The sequence below is a fragment of the Girardinichthys multiradiatus genome, chromosome 15, assembly GCF_021462225.1.
Source record: "Girardinichthys multiradiatus isolate DD_20200921_A chromosome 15, DD_fGirMul_XY1, whole genome shotgun sequence".
NCBI classification, from domain to species: domain Eukaryota; kingdom Metazoa; phylum Chordata; class Actinopteri; order Cyprinodontiformes; family Goodeidae; genus Girardinichthys; species Girardinichthys multiradiatus.
This window is the reverse complement of record NC_061808.1, coordinates 27263093-27287486: the sequence shown is the minus strand read 5'-3', so window position 1 is coordinate 27287486 and position 24394 is coordinate 27263093. Positions and strand designations below refer to the sequence as shown.

Below are 24394 nucleotides of genomic sequence, written 5' to 3'. Positions count from 1 at the left end.
TTCCTGCACACGCCTGTGCACGGTGGCTCTGGATGTTTCTACTCCAGACTCAGTCCACTGCTTCCGCAGGTCCCCCAAGGTCTGGAATCGGCCCTTCTCCAAAATCTTCCTCAGGGTCCGGTCACCTCTTCTCGTTGTGCATCGTTTTCTGCCACACTTTTTCCTTCCCACAGACTTCCCACTAAGGTGCCTTGATACAGCACTCTGGGAACAGCCTATTCATTCAGAAATTTCTTTCTGTGTCTTACCCTCTTGCTTGAGGGTGTCAATAGTGGCCTTCTGGACAGCAGTCAGGTCGGCAGTCTTACCCATGATTGGGGTTTTGAGTGATGAACCAGGCTGGGAGTTTTAAAGGCCTCAGGAATCTTTTGCAGGTGTTTAGAGTTAACTCGTTGATTCAGATGATTAGGTTCATAGCTCGTTTAGAGACCCTTTTAATGATATGCTAATTTTATGAGATAGGAATTTTGGGTTTTCATGAGCTGTATGCCAAAATCATCCATATTAAGACAATAAAAGACCTGAAATATTTCAGTTAGTGTGCAATGAATCTAAAATATACGAATGTTAAATTTTCATCATTACATTATGGAAAATAATGAACTTTATCACAATATGCTAATATTTTGAGAAGGACCTGTAACTTCAGTTAAAGGGAACTGAAATGAGTGTGAACTGAGTGTCCGCTCGTTCCCTTTATTTTCAGTTTTATTCATCTATTTATACTGAATGTTTGTTTATGTTAGTGATTGTGGTTTGTATGTTTTTTTTTTTTTATTGTATTTTGATTTTTGAGGAACACACCGTTTTGGCCAAGCAGGTTGTAAACCTGCAGCTGCACGCATGCGAGACAGAAGATTCCAGGCAGGCTCGTTTCTCCGGAGAAACTTGAAGGCAGCACAGATAATGATGTGTTGAGGGTTAGAAAGGACGGTGACAACAAAAATGGACGTCGACCGAAAATAGCCTGGTAAGACTGACAGTTATTTTATTTGCGTATACCTACATTGAGAGAAGAAATGTGGTGAAAATACGGGGTCGGAAAACCGGATTTAAACGTGAAAACGGTGTTGGCTTCCGAGCAGTCGCTTCTAGGTTGGTTGCTAGGTTAGCCTGGGTAGCTTCGAGACGTCTGCTAGCTTAAATATATCATTAACGGTTAAACAGCGACTGATGCAATGGACGTTTTCGAGTTGCGGCTCATAGCTTTGTTTAGACAATATTGACAGTCCGGTCGTTTGCGTTTTAGACGCTGTTACTTTACGCCCCCTTTACTCTGTGCTCGGTCAGTCAGCTGTTGTTGCTATGTTGTTAATCCTAAACAAGGCCGTGGCTGTATCGCCCTGTACTCGGTTGTATTCAGGTTGTTAGAGCTGAAACAAAGCAGCTTTTACTAGGGGGAAAAGCAAACGTTTTGTTTGCGTGTGTTTAAAGAACACCTTGGTTCTTCAATACACTTGTAGTTTTTCGAGCGACCACGGAGTGGCGCTGTTGTGTGCTGACTTTAAGACTATAGCACTTAATATTTTATTTAAAAAATATGCCATTTAATATAGTCTGAGAGTTTGAAGTGAGTCACTTCCTTTATATATTGAAAACACGGCTGGAGTTCTAGCATGTCTAAACTTCAATTTACATACACATTGATCAGGCATAACATTATGACCTGCCCAACAGTAGATCTTATAAAAACTGCAAGTAGCTTTTATTGATCGGAGTTGTTTGTCTCGCCGATCTCACAAATGGTCTCTTTAATTGATATATGGAAAATATGGAGCCCATATTAACACCTCAAACTCAAAGTTTGCTTTGTGGCAACGAAGAGAGGCCACAGACATTAGAGAACACAGTTTCCTTGATGTGTGGTGTTCAAATGGTCTGGAACAATACTTAGGTCAGTGGTATGTGTCAAAATAACATCTACATGGATGGCCCCAAAGCTTCCCAGCAGAATATTGCCCATGGCATCACACTGTCTCTGCCAGATTGCTTTTTCCTATAGTCCATCCTGGTGGCCGGATGTTCTCCAGGTAAGGACCGTACATGGACCCAGTCATCCACATCCACATGATGTAAAAGAAAATGTGATTCAGCACAAAAGATAACCTTCCATGGATTTGTTGTCCACTTAGTGTCTTACAGTCTTTTTACTTCTTAATAATAAAGATAAACAGTTGCTACTTTTTGGAGAGAAATTATTGTTTTGTAGCAAAACAAATTGTTGCATGTCATAGATTTACAGTTGCAGGTTTTATCATTTAAGACTGAGAAGCTGTGATGTTGTCTGACATTTCGGATTATAACGAATAAGTTAAATTTTTTCCTGATTGTGCGTGGTTTTATTTTGAAGAAGTTCAGACTCTTTCTCTGCCTTTTTGCTGAGAATCCAAACAAAGCACCTACATCAAATTATCTCGGTCTCCTGTTTGTTTTTATTGTAATCAACCAAATTTTTGACATTCATGTAAATAAAAAACCAACAAAAATTAAATAGCAGAAACGTTCAGTCACAAAAATATTTAAATGTAAACAGTTTTTGTTGTGATGGTTAGGAAAGATGGCATGTTTCGGATCCAAGCTTTTTTTAATGAGCGTGAATGAGATGCTTTTTTTTGTTTATATGTAAATGTGTGCCGTATTTCTGATTTCCTGACAGGCTGTCAGTGTCAGATATCTGACTGGCACTTAATAACTGGCCTGAGGGGAGAAAGACAAGAGTGTCCAAAGTTCAGAGGCATGGAGGTCCGCTTTGGCAACATTGAATTCAGCTCCAAGTTTGACTCTGGGAACCTGGCACGAGTGGAGAAGGTAGAGAAGGGCAACACGAGCCCTCCCTCTGATGCACCCTCTGTTGGAAGCTCCCTCTCAGGGCCAAACCTCACCCCTGACTATGAATTCAACATGTGGACCCAGCCCGACTGTGCTGGCACAGAATATGAGAATGGAAACAGGTAAAACCGTCATTAATAAAAATCATCTTTATCATTTGCTCACTTTCTGTCTAATGTTTAGGATTTGTGATTTTCAGATCGTGGTTTTACTTCAGCGTGCGGGGTGCCATGCCAGGGAAACTGCTGAAGATTAATGTAATGAACATGAACAATCAGCGGAAGCTGTATAGCCAGGGTATGGCTCCTCTCGTACGAACCTTACCTGGCAAAAACCGCTGGGAAAGAATCCGGGACAGACCTACAACTGAGGTATATGAACACTCTCTGAGGCTCTCAGTGTGATTATTTGGGAACCAACAGATAAAGCGGAAGAGTACTGTAAGTCTGGCTATAATTATCCTTCTAAAAATATGCTTCTCTTTTTCCTCCTTTAGATTGTAAACAACCAGTTCATTCTGTCTTTCACTCACCGGCTACTGGATGTGCGAGGAGCAACCACCTACTTCTCCTTCTGCTACCCATTCTCTTACACTGAGTGCCAGGAGATGCTGCAGCAGTTGGATGAGAGCTACCCCAAAGCTGCTCAGCTTAGCCCGAGCAGGTAAAACACAGAGAAAGTGTTTCAAGTGTTGGCATAATTCTTGTTTACAGTTTTTCTTTTCTTTCCTACTTACCTCTATTGTCTTCCTTTCAGTGCACCAGGCACTGTGTATTATCATAGGGAATTGCTGTGCAACTCTCTAGATGGCAATAGGGTGGACCTCCTCACTGTGACCAACTGCAGCGGCATGCAGGAGGAGAGAGAGGCCCGACTACCCAAGCTGTTTCCTGACACCAACACTCCCAGACCACATCGTTTCCCGGACAAGAGGGTGATGTTTTCTGTGGTCTTCGATAACACTGTACCGTGCTCGTATGATGTGTAGCAACCGTGTTATTGCAGGAAGGTGAAGCTCATCCTTCCCATGTTGTTTTTTGTGTGCAGGTGTTTTTCCTCAGCAGCCGTGTGCACCCTGGAGAAACGCCGTCCTCATTTGTGTTTAACGGTTTCCTCAACTTCATTCTTAGACGAGATGACCCACGCGCAAACATGCTGCGCAGCATGTTCGTGTTCAAGCTCATTCCCATGCTTAACCCAGATGGGGTTGTCAGAGGACACTACAGGTGAACATTTATCATTTAGGGGCTTAGAATACTATTCACACAACCTTGACATTTTGCCACATTACAACCGCAAAAGTCCATGTGCTTTCTTGTGACAGATGAACACAAAGTAGTGCTTCATTGCCAAATGGATGCATGGTTTTCAAACTGTGTACAAATAAACATCTAAAAAGTGTGCCTTGCATTTGTATTTAGCCCCTCTGACTCAATACTTTTTAGAACCACCATTTGCTTCTATTCTGGCTGCAAGTCTTTGGGGTTATTCTCCACCAAAATTGTACACTTGGAGATTGAAATGTATGCCCATTGTTTTTGCAAAATACCTCAGTTTTTAAGTCTAGCCACAGTTTCTCAATTTGATTTAAGTCTGGACTTTGTCTGGGCCACTCAACAAATAAATATGCTTTTGATCCCAGCCTCCTGACAGGTTTTCCTGCTAAAAAGCACTTTATTTAGCTCCATCAATCCTCCCTTTCCCTGCTGAAGAAAATCATCCCCACAGCACGATGCTGCCACCATCACTACGTTTCAGCATATTAAGTTATGCATTCCAAAAAGTTTAGTTTTGGTCTCATCTGTTCAGAGCACCTTTTCCACTTTTTTGCAATGGTTGTTGCATAATTTGTGGGAAACTGCAAACAGCTGCAAACAAGATTTCTTGTGGATGCATGCATATGTGCAGCACGTGGATAAGGATTTTATTTGTAAAACATTTAGCAAACAGAAAATATTTGTCCTTTCACTTAACAATTCTGGACAACTTTGGGTTGGCCTGTCACACAATTTCCAATAGAACGCATTGAAGTTTGTGGTTGTAACTAGGGCTGCAGCTGACGATTATTCTATTGATTATTCTGACACCTAATCAAGTAATCGGATACAAAAACTGGCACATTCTGCAGGGTTTTCATTTAATCAGCTAGGCTGATTTTATGACTAATAGAAATACATGAAACAAAAAATGCAAGTAAACAAATTACTTGAGTCCTTTTTAAAATAAAATTTTATTGCTTAAAATGCAAAAACATAGCGTGTCTTTAAAAATTTGGAATCTGAATAACTTAATTGTCAATGTCACACATGTCATGCAGACATGTGTGACATTGACAATGAAAAGGGGACACGGTAATATAAATTAAGAACAGAAATATATATACAGGTCCTTCTCAAAATATTAGCATATTGTGATAAAGTTCATTATTTTCCATAATGTAATGATGAAAATTTAACATTAATATATTTTAGATTCATTGCACACTAACTGAAATATTTCAGGTATTTTATTGTCTTAATACGGATGATTTTGGCATACAGCTCATGAAAACCCAAAATTCCTATCTCACAAAATTAGCATATCATTAAAAGGGTCTCTAAACGAGCTATGAACCTAATCATCTGAATCAACGAGTTAACTCTAAACACCTGCAAAAGATTCCTGAGGCCTTTAAAACTCCCAGCCTGGTTCATCACTCAAAACCCCAATCATGGGTAAGACTGCCGACCTGACTGCTGTCCAGAAGGCCACTATTGACACCCTCAAGCAAGAGGGTAAGAAACAGAAAGAAATTTCTGAATGAATAGGCTGTTCCCAGAGTGCTGTATCAAGGCACCTCAGTGGGAAGTCTGTGGGAAGGAAAAAGTGTGGCAGAAAACGCTGCACAACGAGAAGAGGTGACCGGACCCTGAGGAAGATTGTGGAGAAGGGCCGATTCCAGACCTTGGGGGACCTGCGGACGCAGTGGACTGAGTCTGGAGTAGAAACATGTCACTGTGCACAGGCGCGTGCAGGAAATGTGCTACAGGTGCCGCATTCCCCAGGTCAAGCCACTTTTGAACCAGAAACAGCGGCAGAAGCACCTGACCTGGGCTACAGAGAAGCAGCACTGGACTGTTGCTCAGTGGTCCAAAGTACTTTTTTCGGATGAAAGCAAATTCTGCATGTCATTCGGAAATCAAGGTGCCAGAGTCTGGAGGAAGACTGGGGAGAAGGAAATGCCAAAATGCCAGAAGTCCAGTGTCAAGTACCCACAGTCAGTGATGGTCTGGGGTGCCGTGTCAGCTGCTGGTGTTGGTCCACTGTGTTTTATCAAGGGCAGGGTCAATGCAGCTAGCTATCAGGAGATTTTGGAGCACTTCATGTTTCCATCTGCTGAAAAGCTTTATGGAGATGAAGATTTCATTTTTCAGCACGACCTGGCACCTGCTCACAGTGCCAAAACCACTGGTGAATGGTTTACTGACCATGGTATCACTGTGCTCAATTGGCCTGCCAACTCTCCTGACCTGAACCCCATAGAGAATCTGTGGGATATTGTGAAGAGAACGTTGAGAGACTCAAGACCCAACACTCTGGATGAGCTAAAGGCCGCTATCGAAGCATCCTGGGCCTCCATAAGACCTCAGCAGTGCCACAGGCTGATTGCCTCCATGCCACGCCGCATTGAAGCAGTCATTTCTGCAAAAGGGTTCCCGACCAAGTATTGAGTGCATAACTGTACATGATTATTTGAAGGTTGACGTTTTTTGTATTAAAAACACTTTTCTTTTATTGGTCGGATGAAATATGCTAATTTTGTGAGATAGGAATTTTGGGTTTTCATGAGCTGTATGCCAAAATCATCCGTATTAAGACAATAAAAGACCTGAAATATTTCAGTTAGTGTGCAATGAATCTAAAATATATGAATGTTAAATTTTCATCATTACATTATGGAAAATAATGAACTTTATCACAATATGCTAATATTTTGAGAAGGACCTGTAGAATAGGAGGAATATTAATAATAAAGAAATAAAATAGTATAGTAATATGTGTATAAAAATAGGAATAAACAATAGAAACAAGCATGCAAGAAAACGATGAGTGCACATTCGTAAACTGAATTAAACATTTGTAACTGAATGTCGTGGCATTGCACATCTAGCATGGATGAAGAATATAGGATATTGCCCTGATGTTTAGTGGTGCAGGGCTGAGTTCAGGACTCTATCAGCCCACAGATAAAAGTAAGTTAGTCTATTAGTCCTGCTTCTTATAGACCTGAGGTTCAGGGCAACCAATGATCTTCTCAGCAGTCCTGGTTACCTTCTGCAGTGCCTTCTTGTCTGCAGCCGAGCAGGCAGCAAAAAAACCCAGTGGCACCAAACATTAACAGCGACTCAATGGTGGACCGGTTGGAGGACACCTGCAGTTTCTCCTCCAAGCGGTTCCTTCGCAGCACCTGCATAGAGTGGAGTTTCTGCTGGGCCTGTTTGACCGGTGCTGTTGTGTTTAGATCTACATACATGTGTGACCCAAGGAACTTCAGGGAGGTTGCAACCCATAGATGGTCAGAGGAGCATGATCTCCTTCCCTCTTGCAGTCAAAGACCATCTCCTCTGTCTTGGTGGTGTTCAACATCAGGTTTTTCTTTTTGCACCACTTTGCCAGTTCCTACATTCCCCACCCGATCAAGCCGATGACGGTGGTGTCCTCGGCAGTGATGGAGTTCGAGGGGTGAATGGGAGAACAATCATAGGTGTAGAGGATGTACAGGAGACGGATTAGCACACATCCCTGGAGGGAGCCAGTACTGAGCGTCAGAGTGGAGGAGCAGAGCTGACCCACCCTGACGACCTTCATGTCTCACCTAATGGACTAGAAGGTTAAGAGGGAGAAGACTGGAGGGTTTTCTTTGGGGCTCGCTGAGAGTGTTGCAGGTCTGAATGCATCAAAGCGGGCAAAGAAATGTTTGAGTTCCTCAGCTAGTGAGACATCTGTGACTTACTGGTGAGTTGCCTCTGTAGTTTGTCAGGGATTTAATCTCTTGCCACACCCGCCATGGGTTGTTGTCCTGTAGATATGACTATACTTTCCTTCTGTACCGCTGCCCTAAGATCAGATCTCGCCACACTGTACAGAATTCTGTCTCCCAACTTAAAGGTTAAATTCTGGGCCCTCAGAAGTGCCTTTTCATTAGAGGGCATAAAAGGTTTCTGGTTTAAATAGACCCGGATACGTTTTTCTGTTATAGAATTTGTTCAGTACTTGACATAGGAGAGGACAGCATCTGTTCATTCCTGAAAGTCTTGGTGGTCAAATATAGTCCAGTCAGTGATCTGGAAGCAGTCCTGCAGCCTCACTTTTCCTTCTAAAGGGGGATGTAAGCAGGAATGAAGAGCCGGGAGAGGTGGTCAGACGTTTCCAGGTGGGTGAGGGGGACAGTCTTGTAGACCTGCTTCAGGTTGGAGTACACCAAGTCCAATGTCTTTTCACCTCTTGTGCGACATTGCAAATACTGTACACTTGGAACATTTGTAGCAAAGGATGCATCTACAGCTAAAATAAAGTTCCAACATCAACATGTCAGAAGTTCAAAAAAATGGTCACAGTGCATAAAGTGTCACTTGAATATTGCATTGTGGATTTTTAAAGACATTCTTTTAATATCAAGAAACATAATGTTATTCAAATCAGATAGAACCCTTGTAATGTACAGTTGGCAAGTTGCTTGTTTTTAGTGCAAAACACAAGAAATAAAAATAATTACATGCTGTCTATCAAAAAGGTAAAGAGCAAATTTAAATTCAGGCATAAAACACACTGCCTCTCATATATCAAACCTCACTCAATTTCCTCGCGCACGCGATTGGTCTCGTTGTGCCGACATCTGTTGTTTAACGAAGTGTTCTGTCAGTAAAATGCGTCTTTCTGTTGTGCTTTTGAGGTGCGATTTGATAATAAATGCTTGACTTAGTCGGAGAGGGACGGAGGGGGACGGGGGTCCACCGCTGCAGTGGATGTTTCCTGTTCGGATGTTGCAGCATTGAGCTTTTATGGAATGCTAATTCAGTTTCCAGTACATGCACTGTGCTGTGTTTTCATTTCTGTTAAGTTTAAAGTGATCCGACATTTTAAGTCGTTTTCTCTGCGCTTATTTTTCCCCCTCGCCGTCTCCCTCTAAAGCTGATGACCGCACTTTATCCAGGTATCAGCAGGTAAGGCTATCATTAGTGGAAGTGAGAGCGTTGTGCAGCACAAAGAACCACCCGGACGGAACAAAAATGGTTGAACATAATTTAATGAAGCCTTGAGGCAGGTACTTTGCCTCAAGGAATTTTAATAATCAAGGTACTTAGAATCCTTTCAGGTCTACTTGAAAAATGGCGAATTGTGAAAATGTTCAAGGCGTGTGAATACTTTGGAAAGCACTATATGTTATGAAGTGCCAATGCCTCCGATGTATCATATTGGGCCTATGCTGGCTGGAAATGTGGATTAATGTCACTGTTGGGTTTTCTTTGTTATTTTTTCCACAGAACTGATTCCAGAGGGGTGAACCTTAACAGGCAGTACCTGAACCCCAGCCCTGAACTCCATCCTTCCATCTATGCTGCCAAAACATTATTGCTTTACCACCACACACACAACCGCTTACACAACACAAAACTCAGCACACACAGCAACAGCACCCTCCAGACACAGCCCACTCCGTTAAACAACAAGGCAACAAATCAGCATCAGTCTCCTCCCCTTACGCCCCTCGAAATCAGCTTGAACCAGCGAAATGCAGAGAAAGATGGAAGTTCTGCACAGACAGAGGTTCCTATGGTGATGGAGGAAAACAGCTGGACCACTACAGAGTTGGGGAAAGGAGACCAGAACTGCTCTTCAGATTCCTCAGAGAAGGTAGTTTCTGAAACTGAAGATAGAGTTGATGCAGAGGTAGAGGAAAGTGAATCAGTGCCGCCCCAGGAAGGAGGCGTGGCATATTATGTGGACTTACACGGCCATGCCTCTAAACGCGGATGTTTCATGTATGGAAATAACCTTCCTGATGAGAGCCAGCAGGTATACGGATCATTGCCCTCCTTCCATTTGCACTATTTTTGCGAATGGTTCAGACCACATTCTTTTGTTTCTTTTGAATGAACTGTTGGGAAAAAATTAGCAATATATAGTGTCAAATTTGTGCTTTTTTTCCCCTTGTTGAATCTTTTCTAGGTGGAGAACATGCTCTATCCAAGGCTGATTGCTGTGAATTCTGCCCACTTTGATTTCCTGGGCTGCAACTTCTCTGAAAAAAATATGTATGCGCGTGACAAGAGGGATGGGCAGTCTAAAGAAGGCAGCGGCCGGGTTGCCATTCACAAGGCGATAGGGCTGCTTCACAGGTCTGACATCAATTATATCAGTGCAACAGTTTTATGTTCTCTGTTAATACTTCACACAGTAGCTTCTTTTACCCCAGTGAAATTGGTGAAATTAACAGCGAAAAGCTGTTGAAGTATTTACATATCCTTAAATTACATAGGATTTTTTTTTTGCTTCACAGCATTGAATTAACAGACGTTTGTTAAACATCTTTTTCTTTTTCGTCCACAACAGTTATACTTTGGAGTGCAATTATAACACAGGGAAAACCATGAACACTATCCCACCTGCCTGCCACGACAACGGACGGGCAACCCCACCTCCACACTCATTGTTTCCTCCGAAGTACACTCCAGAGATATTTGAGCAGGTAGGAGGAAGCACATTTTTAATGTTGCTTCCTTATACAGCTAGGACAATGCAAAAGTATTCACGCCATACATTTTGCCATGCTACAAACTCCAACATATAGTATTGGGATTTTATGTGATACACCAGTACAAAGTAGTGCAAAGCCTGCTTTACTGTGATGAACGGAATTAAATGCAATGCAATCTGTTGCCTTCAGAACTCACTGAATTAGTAAGTAGATGTGTAATTTAAAATCAGTAGAAACACAGCTGTTCTGTGAAGGCCTCATAGCTCAGGTTGGGAAATAATTTGACAGGACATCTATTAGTTGTGCATTCCATATATCTAGCCTTTGTGGATGAGTGTCAAGAAGAAAGCCGTTGTTGAAAGACAACCATAAAGTCATATTGGCAGCTAGCCTCAAGCCATGTAGGGGACACAACAAACAGATGAAACCAAATAACACAGTGGTGGCAGCATTCTGATGTGAGAATGTTTTGCTTTAGCAAGGCTGTTGAAGTTGGCCAGGATAGATGGGAAGATGGATGGAGCTAAATATGGGGCGGTCCTGAAAGAAAATATTGAGGCTGCAAAAGACTTGAGACTGGGCCATCATAAAACATGCATCCAGAGATCCATGGTAATAGTTTAGATCAAAGCATGTAAGAATGATACAAACGCAAATATACCTAAACCTTTACTTTTTGATTAAGCCTATAGTTAGAGTGACTTAGGTTAACCTGAGCTGTCTGTAGTCATGATGTTACAGGCTTAGACTGCTGGAGCACATACTGACCACTTTATGCCACTATTTCTCATTCTCTCCATTCATGTATTATCTGCAATTATTGCTGCCTTTAATGTTTTCATAAGAGTCAGATCTGGCCTGATGTTTCTGCGTTAAGCTGTCACACCTTCCTGTAGGAAGCCACTGGCTGAGCTACAGAGCCTTGCGAAAGTATTCGGCCCCCTTGAACTTTTCAAACTTTTGCCACATTTCAGACTTCAAATATAAAGATATAAAATTCAAATTTGTTGTGAAGAATCAACAACAACTGGGACACAATCGTGAAGTGGAATGAAATTTATTGGATGTGTCAAACTTTTTTAACAAATAAAAAACTGAAAAGTGGGGCGTGCAATATTATTTGGCCCCTTTACTTTCAGTGCAGCAAACTCACTCCAGAAGTTCAGTGAGGATCTCTGAATGATCCAATGTTGTCCCAAATGACTGATGATGATAAATAGAATCCACCTGTGTGTAATCAAGTCTCTGTATAAATGCACCTGCTCTGTGATAGTCTCAGGGTTCTGTTCAAAGCGCAGAGAGCATCATGAAGACCAAGGAACACACCAGGCAGGTCCGATATACTGTTGTGGAAACGTTTAAAGCAGAATTTGGATACAAAAAGATTTCCCAAGCTTTAAACATCCCAAGGAGCACTGTGCAAGCAATTATATTGAAATGGAAGGAGTATCAGACCACTGCAAATCTACCAAGACCCGGTCGTCCCTCTAAACCTTCATCTCGAACAAGGAGAAGACTGATCAGAGATGCAGCCAAGAGGCCCATGATCACTCTGGATGAACTGCAGAGATCTACAGCTGAGGTGGGAGAATCTGTCCATAGGACAACAATCAGTCGTACACTGCACCAATCTGGCCTTTATGGAAGAGTGGCAAGAAGAAAGTAATTTCTCAAAGATATCCATAAAAAGTCTTGTTTAAAGTTTGCCACAAGCCACCTGGAGACACACCAAACATGTGGAAGAAGGTGCTCTGGTCAGATGAAACCAAAATCAAACTGTTTGGCCACAATGCAAAATGATATGTTTGGCATAAAAGCAACACAGCTCATCACCCTGAACACACCATCCCCACTGTCAAACATGGTGGTGGCAGCATCATGGTTTGGGCCTGCTTTTCGTCAGCAGGGACAGGGAAGATGGTCAAAATTGATGGGAAGATGGATGGGGCCAAATACAGGACCATTCTGGAAGAAAACCTGTTGGAGTCTGCAAGAGACCTGAGACTGGGACGGAGATTTATCTTCCAACAAGACAATGATCCAAAACATAAAGCCAAATCTACAAAGGAATGGTTCACAAATAAACATATCCAGGTGTTCGAATGGCCAAGTCAAAGTCCAGACCTGAATCCAATCGAGAATCTGTGGAAAGAGTTGAAGACTGCTGTTCACGAACGCTCTCCATCCAACCTCACTGAGCTCCAGCTGTTTTACAAGGAAGAATGGGCCAGAATTTCAGTCTCTCGATGTGCAAAACTGATAGAGACAAACCCCAAGCAACTTGCAGCTGTAATTGTAGCAAAGGGTGGCGCTACAAAGTATTAACGCAAGGGGGCCGAATAATATTGCACGCCCCACTTTTCTGTTTTTTATTTGTTAAAAAAGTTTGACACATCCAATAAATTTCATTCCACTTCACGATTGTGTCACACTTGTTGTTGATTCTTCACAAAAAATTAGAATTTTATATCTTTATGTTTGAAGCCTAAAATGTGGCAAGAGGTTGAAAAGTTCAAGGGGGCCGAATACTTTCTCAAGGCTCTGTAGTATCTGTCTATAGAGAGGATACACGTGCCTGCCATCTGGGCACCACCTTGTCTCCTGGGCTAAGCCATTGAAGGAGCTACTAATGTCACTAACTATATCTTCATCTTATTGAATGGACTATTGGCTGTTTAGCTGTTTTTCTTTCTTAAAGAGCAACTGCTGCCATTAACTATGTTTACTTTGTCTTTACCATAGAAAGTACTCCTGGAACAGTGCTTGTTTCTCTTATATATGTCTGATCTGTTGCAGGGTTCTTCCTGTTATAAGGGAGTCGTTACTTTCCATTGTCTTCACATGCAAGCTAATTCAGAGCAATTGCTGCAGTCAGTGACTCAGTACAGTCTGATGGGCTTCCTTAGACAGAAAACTTTGAACCAATAGTTTTAGAGCTAGGGTTGAATTAGAATGTATGTGATTGGATTTGAACCTGTCTTTATGAACTAATTGGTTTGATAACATATTTCTGTATATAAATTGCATCTGTTGGTATTATGCTTTGAGATATGTTGTGAATGGACGGTCTATAAATAAACTGAACTGAAAGAAATCCATCTCAGAAAATAAAGAAAGACTTAAACTAATGTTTACAGACTCAGTCCATTGAAGCTTCTGGATGTGCTGAGCTAATTGACATATTCCAAATACTTTGCAACAGTGAAAGGTGGTTCTACAAAATATTCACTCAGGTGGACTGAATACATATGTTTGCACTACTTTGTTTTGTTATATAACTTTAAATCCCCCCAAAAATACATCTAATATGTGGACGAAGCAAGAAAATGTAGCTGAATGGTTTTCCATAACTCTAATTGTTGATGTGCTCCAGGTGGGACGTGCTGTGGCTGTCTCTGCCCTGGATATGGCAGAGTGTAATCCATGGCCACGTCTTGTGCTGTCTGAGCACACCTGCCTAATCAATCTCAGAGCCTGGATCCTCAAGCACGTCCGTAATACCAAAGGTCTGAATATGCATATCCATGCGCTCCCAAAAGTACATAAAAATGGCAGTAAGGTGTCACCACCAAAAAGTTTTAACAAGTGAGTTCTCTGTAAGACCGTGGACCAGTTTGCCTGTATTGTTCTCCTTGTAGATTATTGTTGAGTCACTGGCTCCTGATCTCTCCAGCAGCTTTCTGTCTGGATCAGCATCAGAAAACACGATTGGCCGTGTTCGCTGCAACAGCCAGAGCAGCAGCAGCCAGACTCCCTCTCCACAAATACACAGCTCTCCGAGCTTTACCTTTGGCTGCCCCCCTCCTCGAACTCATGCACAGCACAACAGCACACACACCAGTGGACGTGGAGCCAGCAGAACACTTGGGCCTGTTAGGGGTAAGTTGATCTCCAAACCATCTAAGCACGTTGCTGGAGGGGATTTTGCCTCACACTGTCCCTCTCTTGTGTTCATCATTTTTTTCTGCATTTTTTCTGGTTGATGTGTGTTGTGGTTTCAGGTTTACTGGGATGGTGACTTTAAACTTACCCCCAAGTAACACCCTAGCATGACCCTTCTTCTGCCAGCGCATGCTTTTCCCCCCCATTAGTCTTGTGTAAGACTTTTCAAGCGTTTTCCTTCATATCCACCAAGTACCCTTAATCCATGATTCTTGAGATGAGGAAAATATGTTGAAAAATATTTGCATTTGCTTTCCATATTTTGGTATGTTTCAGACTTAAGATCCAAATATCCTACAGGTACAGATGTTTAATAATTCACTTTGGAGAAAGAATCATTTGGCTTCAGAGCCTGGTTCTTTTTTTCCGCTTCTCTAAAACTTTTTTATTCAGATTCACTGAGAATCAGTCAAATTTGCTTTTCTACAACATGTTTATTTTGTCTAATATGATAGAGGGCTGCTGGTCAGTTCACCACTTTCCCAGTTCACACCCTTATTTCTTACCCACACACTGCCATTTCTCCCCTAATTATCTTTGTTTCATACCTCTAAACAAACTGGGGCTGAAAGATATTAGGAAAACACAAGATTTCAATATTATGTGATGATATTCCTCTCTTCTTTCTTTTCCATCATCACAATGTCCCCACCCTGATCTCTATCAGGTCTGAACATAAAGGGCAGTGAGAGTTCTTCAGACCAGCCAAATATATAATTGACAAGAAGTTTGAATGTATGGCACTTGAGATATTACAGCCTGCCAAACACTGCATCCAAATAGTTCTTTGCAACTGTTGACCCCTGATCAAACCAAAATAACTCTAAGCTTTCCTTTGCTGGTAGATATTATTTATTGGTAGCACAAAGCAGCATTTACTAGCTGCAAAGCATTTCAATAGCTTTCAGCATGTTTTAAGGACATAAAAAGGCCTTTTACGCTAATTTGTGTGAAAAAAAAAAAAATTTCAAATAGAAAAATGTTATTGCGATGTTCAGTATATATTTCATTAGGATCAAATAAAGGGTAATTTAGAAGCTTCCGCAAAGCTGACAGGTTGAGAAGGTTATTTAGCTGTTTGACTGTGTTGGAGCATCTAAAAAGGTAAAAGGCAGCGGCCGGCTGGGGACAGAGATTGACACCCATGCTGTAATCTATACTGTACCTTTCTGCATCCATGTTTTACTCTCTAATAACTAATCTCCTCATTCCTTCAGCTGAAAACATCCCCAGAGCATGATGCTGCCAGCATCATGTTTTGACCGTGAAAATGCTTTAGCGCTTGGTTTAGTCCAACACACAATGTTCAAAATGGGAACCTAGCACTTAAATTTTTTACTGACTTGATTTTAAAATGATACCTTGTGATTTTAGGCCACATATGCCGGAATCCATTTATCATTAAACTGTAGATCAGCTCTTAAATTTTCTCTTTTTACTACGAGCTGTTTGTTACTAGCTTTGTTTGGCACTATGACAAAGATCATTTAAAAGAAGACCAATTAATCACAAACAGCCCAGTTTTGCACCTTCTTACTCATGTTCAGTGATTTTAATCAGCCACAGGTGAGTTAAACTGAAAAGCTTATCTAGAACTAGTGTTAGGATGCAGCTGTGTGTGTCCTAGTTTGTGTATGAATACTAATCTGTGTGATGTTTAATTCTTTCGGATATTTAACGAATAAAACCTCTTCTAAAAGCTGTCTTTGCATGCTCTTTGGGGAGAAGCTTTTGGAGACTGAATTTGGGGAAAATAATTAGAAATCTACTCTGAAACACAAGAAAATGTGGAAAACTTGAAAAGCTTTTACCGCTGTGTGTGAATGTGTGTGCACAGTCCCTGCATGTTTCTGAGCTGGGTGTACGTGTGTGTCTCTCTCTCTTCAGACACTAAGCCTCAGGAGAAGAGATGCCCCTCCCACAACCGTTCTGTTCTTCGATCTCCCAGCAACAGCCACAAACCCTGCCGTCCCCCTCCGTCACCCCCTTCCTCATCCTCCTCCTCTTCCTCAGTGTGTGCAGCAGGTTCTTGTCCCCTACCGGCTCCAGTGAATATAACAGGTCTGTACACCCTTCAGCCCCCCCGCCTGTCCACCTTGCTCCCCTCCCTCCAGGCTTTGCCTCGGCCTGGGCTGCTCTCCAAACTAAGCCCACTACTCCTCCAGAGTCTACCAGCTGCCACCAGCTCTCCAACAGGGCCAACCTCGGACTGAATCAAACCAACCCAGTTAGAGTGTGGGAATGTGTGTGTGTGTGTGTGAGTGTGAATGGACCAAGTCGGCATAAATTATAAAACAAGTGTGTTAAGCTGTATATCAAAACTTTGTGTGTGTTTCTGAGTGCAAAAATATTAATGGTGCTAGCTTTTTAGGCATATATTACAGATTGCCAAGTAAACAGGGTGGTCCTTATGTGCTGACAAGGGGGGACAGTTTGGTGATTTGAACTGCATTCCCTTGTAAAAGGTTCAAATATCAATAGAGCATTTTCACTCACTGACAAAAACACTTTAAACACCCAGAAGGAATAGTCTGATTAAGATGACATTTTGGTTCACATGCAGACCAGTGATGGTTTGACTTGCAAGGACCTAGTAAGCAACAAATGGGCATCAAAGGTGAAGAAAGGTCTGCACATTAGATAGTATTTTCAGTTCTTTCTTTTACATGGATTGTATTTTAAGTTTGCAGGAGGCCAGGTGCATTTGTTGTGTAGTTGCCCAGTATGTGGGGTTACCAACATACAGGTACAAAAGTGCCAAACAAAGCACTGCAACTGTTATTTCTAGTCATTTTTACAAAGCAAATAAAGGTACCAAAGTCCACAAATTGTGCTTTAAAGAATATGTTTAGTCTATGATTCTTCATTATGATACCTATTTGACTATTAGAGGTAAACTAATGAAGTTGGTTCAGGTTCTACAAAAGGAGTAGAATGACTCCATAGCATTGTTATTTTATTATTTGTGGAGCCTGACTGCTATTCAGGTTACAGGTTAAGATGTTGTACTCAAATACCCAGAATTCTGTTTAAATTCTGCAATTTCAATTGTGGAAAAGGATAGATATTTGTAAAACAAAAAGTACCCCGGGTCATAGTAAGTCTATCTTTAACGGTTATTCATTATTTTGATTGTGATACAGATCAGCATGCTGATAGTCAAATGACTCATGATAGTGACTTACCTATTCCTTATTAAGTTGATAATATTTTAAAGATCATGTCAAATTCAACTTTTTTCCACAAATAGGGAGATTAAATTTTAAAATAGTTTTGCCTAAAAAGGTTTTTTTAAAAGACTCGAGATGGACACAGCGGTGATAAGATACTTGTTCAGTTTAGTAGTTTTTAAATTGCTAAAGCTTATCACAGGGAAGTTTATCTGTTTTTGCCTTTCATCTTTCATCTCAAGCTGATATTAGCTGATTAGTTGGGCTATCTGCTCCCATAGAGCTTTCAGTCAGCTGCTTAACAAACCTGCTGCTTGTAGCTTGCCAATTGTTCTTTCCAAATAAGAGATGGTTAGCTCTGTTTTCTAAATGGCTGACTCTCACTTCGTTGTAAAGAAGGCATCATATTAAAAGACTTAGAACTGTAGGACTGGTATGATGGGAAAATTCTGCTGTTTTGAAGATGTAACTTTTTAAAACCTTGATATGGCTTGATACCAGGGACGGGGCCCATATGTAATCTATACCGACAGAGCAGTAGGTAACCACCCTGCCTCAAGCACCCCACCTCACTGTCAAACTTCATTGCTAAGCCAATTCTTGACCTACCCATATCTGGTGTCCATGTGTGCCAAATTATTTCCAAACTGGAGCTTTCCACATGGGTCCTTGTCTTGTTGCTTAACTTTACTTATGTCCCTTTGTCAGTAAATGTAAATGCTGAAATTCTAGTGTGGTGACGTTGGGTTTATGTACAAATAATAAGCTGAAAGAAATCATAATATAAATTGTTATGAGTCTGTTTTCAGTTTCTCTATTCTTTACTCACACTTACTGTTGGGTTTTAAACGGAGTTCCTCATGATCCCCAGAGAGCAGAGAAGCTCCCATGTTGTACATAACCATATGTTGGACTAAACTAGTTGATTTTAAGCATTTGTTTAATCTCTAAATACTAATATTTGGTTTTAAAAATGATCGTTTTATGTTTGTATGCAGTTCAGTGATTACTTGTTTCTAATTCATCTTAAGTCTCTTTCCTGTGTCGGACCCACATGGGTCATGACATGATGATGTTCAATTAGAAGCCTAATGCCAGAATCCTCATCCAGACCATCGCTGGCTCAAATCCTCATAGGTGGTGCAATCATAGAGTTGCTTGAAAATAAGAAAGGGTTGCCAACAATTGGTGACATAAAAAAGTGAGGTTTGACATATTTATTATAAGACTTCAGTATTTGTTTTATTGTAAATAAAATATATCGGCCATTATTTATTCAATCCTTTAAATGTTTTTTGGTGTAACGGCAAAAGTTTCTATATTTTTAGCAGCTAAAACATGAGCAATTACCGTTTTTAAAATATTTGCATAAAAACCTATTTATTCAGCTGTGGAATAAATACTGTGATTGTCTGCACTTTGGTTTCCTGTGTTGTCCTCGTAGTACATAACGATGGTCTGTGTTTTAGTGGCACTGGTGATGCAAAGGTAGAGTATCTGTGATAGATGGATGTGGATCATAATATTCCTGATCTCGCATAGCTGTAGGTGCCATCTGATCGAGGGCTGTGACACATTGTAGTAATTGCGTGCCTTGCTTTGTTGTAAACTGTTGGTTTTAAAAGCTCTGTTCCTATTTGACATCTTTTTAGGATTTTCCTTGTACAATCGTCCATAAAACGACGAGATGTGTTTTAAAAAAAAAAACAAAAAAAAACAAGGCAGCAACATAATCTTACTCAGAAAATTTCGGGGGAATCTGAACTTTTATTTGGGTTCATTTATTTAGTGGGGGAAAATAAATCCCATTTAAGAAATCAGATTTTATTGTTTGCTTTCACCGAATGTGATATTTTACAAGGTTGGAGCATACACAGATAGAGCATTCCTCTTTGCACTATTTTGCATTGTTTTTGTTTTTTTTTGAAGATCATCCACAGTCCAAGGTCCTTGCTTATCCTCTCTTCAGTTCACCTCACTGGTCTTCTATAGGATTTAGGTCTGGGGATTGAGATGATCATGGATGGTGGTTAATTTTCAGCTTGGCAAACCGTTTCTCTGATGATTTGACGGTACGTTTTGGATCATTACCCTGCTAAAAGACTTCGAGTTTTCCGGCAGAGTCTACCAGATATTTATACATTTAAAACAGCCATGATGCCATGCACTCGTAACACCTTTTTCAAAAGCTTAGGAAGAGAAACGTCCCACAAGATCACAGGTTCTCCACCATAATCAACAGTAGGCATAGAGGGATTTTCTACATATCCATCCTTTGTTTGACATCAGACCCATAGGGAGCTTTTGTTGCCTGAAAACTCAACCTTAGTCTTGTCTGACAAAGCACATTTTACCACTTAAAGTCCCAGTTGGGTTGAGAAAACTTTACATGTTCATGTTTGGGGTGGAAGGACATAAACTGCATTTCCTGCTGGCATTTAGATAGCTTCTAATGGTCGTTATTATGACTTTCTGAACCCAAGATATCACTCTTTCTCTTGAGTTTTTTCAACCTCCCTTACCATCCTAATGAGTCTGTGTGGTTGCAACTAAAACATCTTTCATTGCCCAGCCTATTAGAAAGCATCAAGAAGAAATGCACCTCTGTGTCATAAAATGTATACCCCAGAGACACAGGAAATTGTTGATTACGAATTAGCATTTACTAAAAACTTTAATCAATTTACCGAAGTAAAATATAAATCTATTGTTGAATTTACATGAACGAATGGTTCAGTTACATGTATTTTAATGGGATTTTAGTGGAACCAAATATTTCACCACTGGAGATTTTGTGAAAAGCAATTATTTCTTATAATGGGATATTTTCTCCTCACAGAAAACATTTATTTAGATTAAAGTTGGGAGTTTTCTTCATTTTTCGCTGTATTATACTACTGCAGTAGAAGATGAAGTTGTTTTATGGGTTTTCACACACCTCTGTTTAATAAAACCAGACTATATAAAACACATTCTAATACTTTAAACATTCTATGGTTCAGACGTCCTTATCCGTATAGCTTAAAGCAAATTTTCAGCTTTTCAAGAACAAATGATCAAACAACTAGAAGCAGCCTGGTGTTCGTGGAACAAATAAAAGTCTCATTTAATGCTCCTTTAATGTCTTTAAGCTGATTTTTGTTTTATGCAGCTATTTTCTACTGTGTTTAACCAAGTGGGAGCTGTTTGGTGCCCTCAGATTTCAAGAGTAACCGCCCAGAATGGGATTAGTGTATTGTAGTTTTGTTCTACTCTCACTGTGAATTTTCATGTCTGTGTCCAACATGTTTCGACATTAAAGTGCACCCACCTTCATTTGAAATAAGAAAAGCCGCTTTAGGTGGAAACACTGTATGCATAGTTAGACATTTATGCTTTATACTCTGTGTGAGAATTGTGCCATTTTTTTTTTCCTCAATGTGGTGCTAACCTCCCACACCAGACTGCAGATTTGTTTGTCCTTGTAACGATTGGTTAATATCGTCTTTCTTGAATGTACTTCTGTCTTTTACCGCCTTACTGTTAATCTTCTGGAATAAAAAAATGTCTCCCTGTGCAGCAAATAGTGTGTGTGAGTCCTCTGATCTTTCTTGATTGTGTCAAATCTTAATTTTTCAGCTTCCACGATCAGAGGTTGAACTGCCAGGCATGTTGAGTGTTGTTCACATGATTTTCCTGTATTTATGTTCCTTCCTGTGGTTGACAGGCATCAGCTGCCCAGATTATAAGGTTGAAGGAGCCAGTGTAGCTGGCTGGTCCAGAACCTCTTACCCCACGCATGCTGGCCGTGTAGGCCGAGGCTGTCGAGGTCTTGCAGTCAGTCATCACCCAGCAGAGACCTGTAGACAGGTTAGCTTACCTCGACTCTGACAGTGAGGAGCAAGCTCTCTTCACTTTGTGTACTAGCTGTGTACTTACTACATATCCCAATGCGTTACAGCCTTGATCTCTAACATCTTAATATGTCGATCTGTCACAGACGTCTAAAGACATGGGGTCTGAACATATCCTGTCATCTATCAAATTCAGCAAGTAAGTCCAGCCTTTAGCAATTTGGGATTTTCAGCCAAAAAGATGTAAACGTTGAGGAATATTGGCTAAAAATATTGTAGATTTTAGACATCCTTGTGCTAGTTTTAATCATCTCTCTCCTGCCTGGCTAGGTCCGAGCTGCAGCCGCACATGAGCCGTATCCCCGTTCGCAGAGCAGGGTCATCTGACGCTCCTCTCCCACACATTAAAGCATCCTCCACCTTGTCTGGAGACAAGGAGGTGTCCTCCACCATGAAGGTCTTGAAGCTGCTCAGGCCTGGGCTCCATAGACATCAGGCCATATCAGGGATGTTTACTCACGTGTTTTCATTAATGTTGGCTTTTGTTTGCTCACACTCCAGCAATAACCTGAAATTATAATTTGCAAATTGTCTGCATTTGGCAAAAGATTCATTTCTCTAAATTTGAATTGAGCATAAAGTGTCTGAGAAAAGGTATTCATACCCCCTGAACATTTCCACATTTTGACACAAATGCAAGCTTCAGTGTATTTAAAAAAACAAATTACTGAAAATATCTAACAAGCATGTTGGGCATTTGTATTCAGCCATCTTTGATGCCCCCAAATAAAATCCAGTGCAATCGGTTGCTTTGTAAGTCACTTAACTGGTAAATAGAGTCCACCTGTGTGTGAACATTGCTGTTCACTGGCCCTCTTTGTCCAATCTGATTGAGCTCGAGCTGTTTTTGCAAAGAAGAATGGCCAGGTATAGTTTGGATGCTCAAAGCTGGTAGTTAGACGAGACCTAAAGCTGTGATTGCTGCTAAAGGTGGTTCTCGAACATATTGGCTCAGCAAGATCTGGACACAAATGCACACTTGTTTTCATGTCTTTATTTGTAAAAAGGATTGAAAACTATGTATCACTTTTCTTTACCTTCACAAATTTGCTCTACCTTGTGTTCTGACATATATAATGCTTACAAAATACAAAACGTGAAGATTTAAGGGGTTTGAATACTTGGCAAGGCACTGTATTTTGTACCTGATGGACCAGCATAATGGCTAGAATGTTTTTTGTCAAATTTATTACATATCAATGTCCTACTTACTTTGATGATCTCTGAATTATATTGAAAATACTGTGGCTCAAGTGGAATAAAGTCTTTTGTTGTAAAAAAAAAAAAAAAAAATCTTTTTAACTTTTATTTCTTTTTGAGAGATTAAAAGATTTCTTAACAAACCCTTTTTCTGGTTATACAGGTTTATCAAGGACAGAAGGAGCCATACAGCTGGCCTCTAGAACGCTGCTGGGGAAGAACACAGACAAGAGTCCAAACTACAGAACCGAAGCTATCACAGAGGCAACAGCAGAGATGGATGGAACTGCAGAACAGGTGAGAAGCTCCATGTTGAACTTCAGGTAAGCAACAAAGAAGACAAATGTGTGAAATGACTAAACCCTGACAAGGCTTTGTGATATCTTCTGTAAAGGCTGAGGGAAGACAAGCTATGCCGGTGCCAGAGGCCATGAACACGTGTGAGACAGTGACCCTGTATGGAGAAGCCTAGAAACTGCACCGAGGTCCAGAAGCTTGCAATTAAAGTACAGAATAGTTTTTTTTTGCCAACTGTGAGCCTACATTCCTTTTTCAAAATATTTACCAACATTTCAAGTAAGAGGAGAAACTGTCTCTTCTGGAGTGTTTAATGTGCAATACAAACTAGTAACCTTTTCAGTAGCCGAGCAGCATTAACAGGTGTGCATTACAATCACTGAGCAACTGAGGATTAAGTGCCTTTCCTCGTGTCACAACAGGAGCTGGAGTAGCGTGGCATAAATGTTGCCTCTTCCGCTTTTCAAGCTGATGCAGAATAACCCTAAAATATCCTTTTAACATTTTAGCTCCAATCACTGTCTTTAACACCTTGTTATTTTAGTCCTTGCTGTCTTTCCAGCAGAGTTAAAGATACTCTTATCATTATGCACAGCTGTGTCATTTAATTCACCTATCTAACTTGTATTACTAAGGATTTTTTTTTTTTTCAAACCTGAGCACAACAGCACCTTTTTATAATTTAATTCTATCATTGTTATAAAATGGACTGTATTGAATATTTTGTGCTTTTTGTGGTGTTTATAAAATAATATTTCCCTCTATTGGACTTTGTGGTTCTTAGTGGCAATGGAGCTTTTTTAGAAACATTTGGTCAAATGATTATCTTCATAAAACAAAAACCTAAGCTCTCAATGTGGTATGAAGCTGCACAGGGCATTTAGTGGTCCTTAACCAATCAGCAGGACCAGTATGTACTCGTTTCTGCAAACAGAATGAGTACTGCCAGACCCCTACAATGTGACCTCCAGCAGGTCAATGCTGTGAATGTTTCTGATCAGACCATTAGAAACAGACTTCATGAGGATGGCCTGAGAGCCCGACGTCCTCTAGTAGGCCCTGTGCTCACTGCAAGGCACCGTGGAGCTCGACTGGCATTTATCAGAGAACACCACAACTGGCAGGTTTGGCAGCGGTGCTCTGTTCTGTTCACAGATCAGAGCAGGTTCACTGAGAGCTCATGTGACAGACATTAAAGAATCAGGTAACGTTGATCAGCATAATCGGTTTGGTGGTGGTTCAGTGTTGGTCTGGGGAGGCATATCCATGGAGGAACACAGAGACCTGTACAGGATAAATGATGGCAGCCTGACTGCCATTAGATA

General features: G+C 40.8%; 1 protein-coding gene across 4 annotated transcripts; it reads left to right on the top strand.

Moving 5' to 3' along the window:
• Positions 1-823: 823 nt before the first annotated feature.
• Positions 824-23833, top strand: agbl5 (AGBL carboxypeptidase 5). 4 transcript variants are annotated; one of them, XM_047388831.1, is made up of 17 exons: positions 824-970; positions 2657-2951; positions 3029-3200; positions 3326-3492; positions 3586-3763; positions 3877-4055; positions 9354-9723; positions 10039-10208; positions 10423-10558; positions 13941-14152; positions 14241-14446; positions 16397-16570; positions 21386-21528; positions 21659-21711; positions 21843-22018; positions 22936-23069; positions 23167-23833. In XM_047388831.1, exons 2-17 carry the CDS (start codon positions 2737-2739, stop codon positions 23242-23244), a joined length of 2763 nt encoding a protein of 920 aa, XP_047244787.1. In that variant the 5' UTR covers positions 824-970; positions 2657-2736; the 3' UTR covers positions 23245-23833. The 4 variants fall into 4 exon arrangements, with proteins under 4 accessions (XP_047244787.1, XP_047244786.1, XP_047244785.1 ...); XM_047388830.1 differs by having other exon boundaries at positions 9354-9885; positions 14244-14446; XM_047388829.1 differs by having other exon boundaries at positions 9354-9885.
• Positions 23834-24394: the final 561 nt, after the last annotated feature.

Excerpts from the sequence above, each read along its gene's own strand:
- agbl5 (XM_047388829.1), top strand. The coding sequence starts at position 2,737 with ATGGAGGTCCGCTTTGGCAACATTGAATTCAGCTCCAAGTTTGACTCT. Across the intron at positions 14,153-14,240 it reads CCACCAAAAAGTTTTAACAA|CAGCTTTCTGTCTGGATCAG; the intron begins GTGAGTTCTCTG and ends TGATCTCTCCAG. Across the intron at positions 14,447-16,396 it reads AACACTTGGGCCTGTTAGGG|ACACTAAGCCTCAGGAGAAG; the intron begins GTAAGTTGATCT and ends CTCTCTCTTCAG.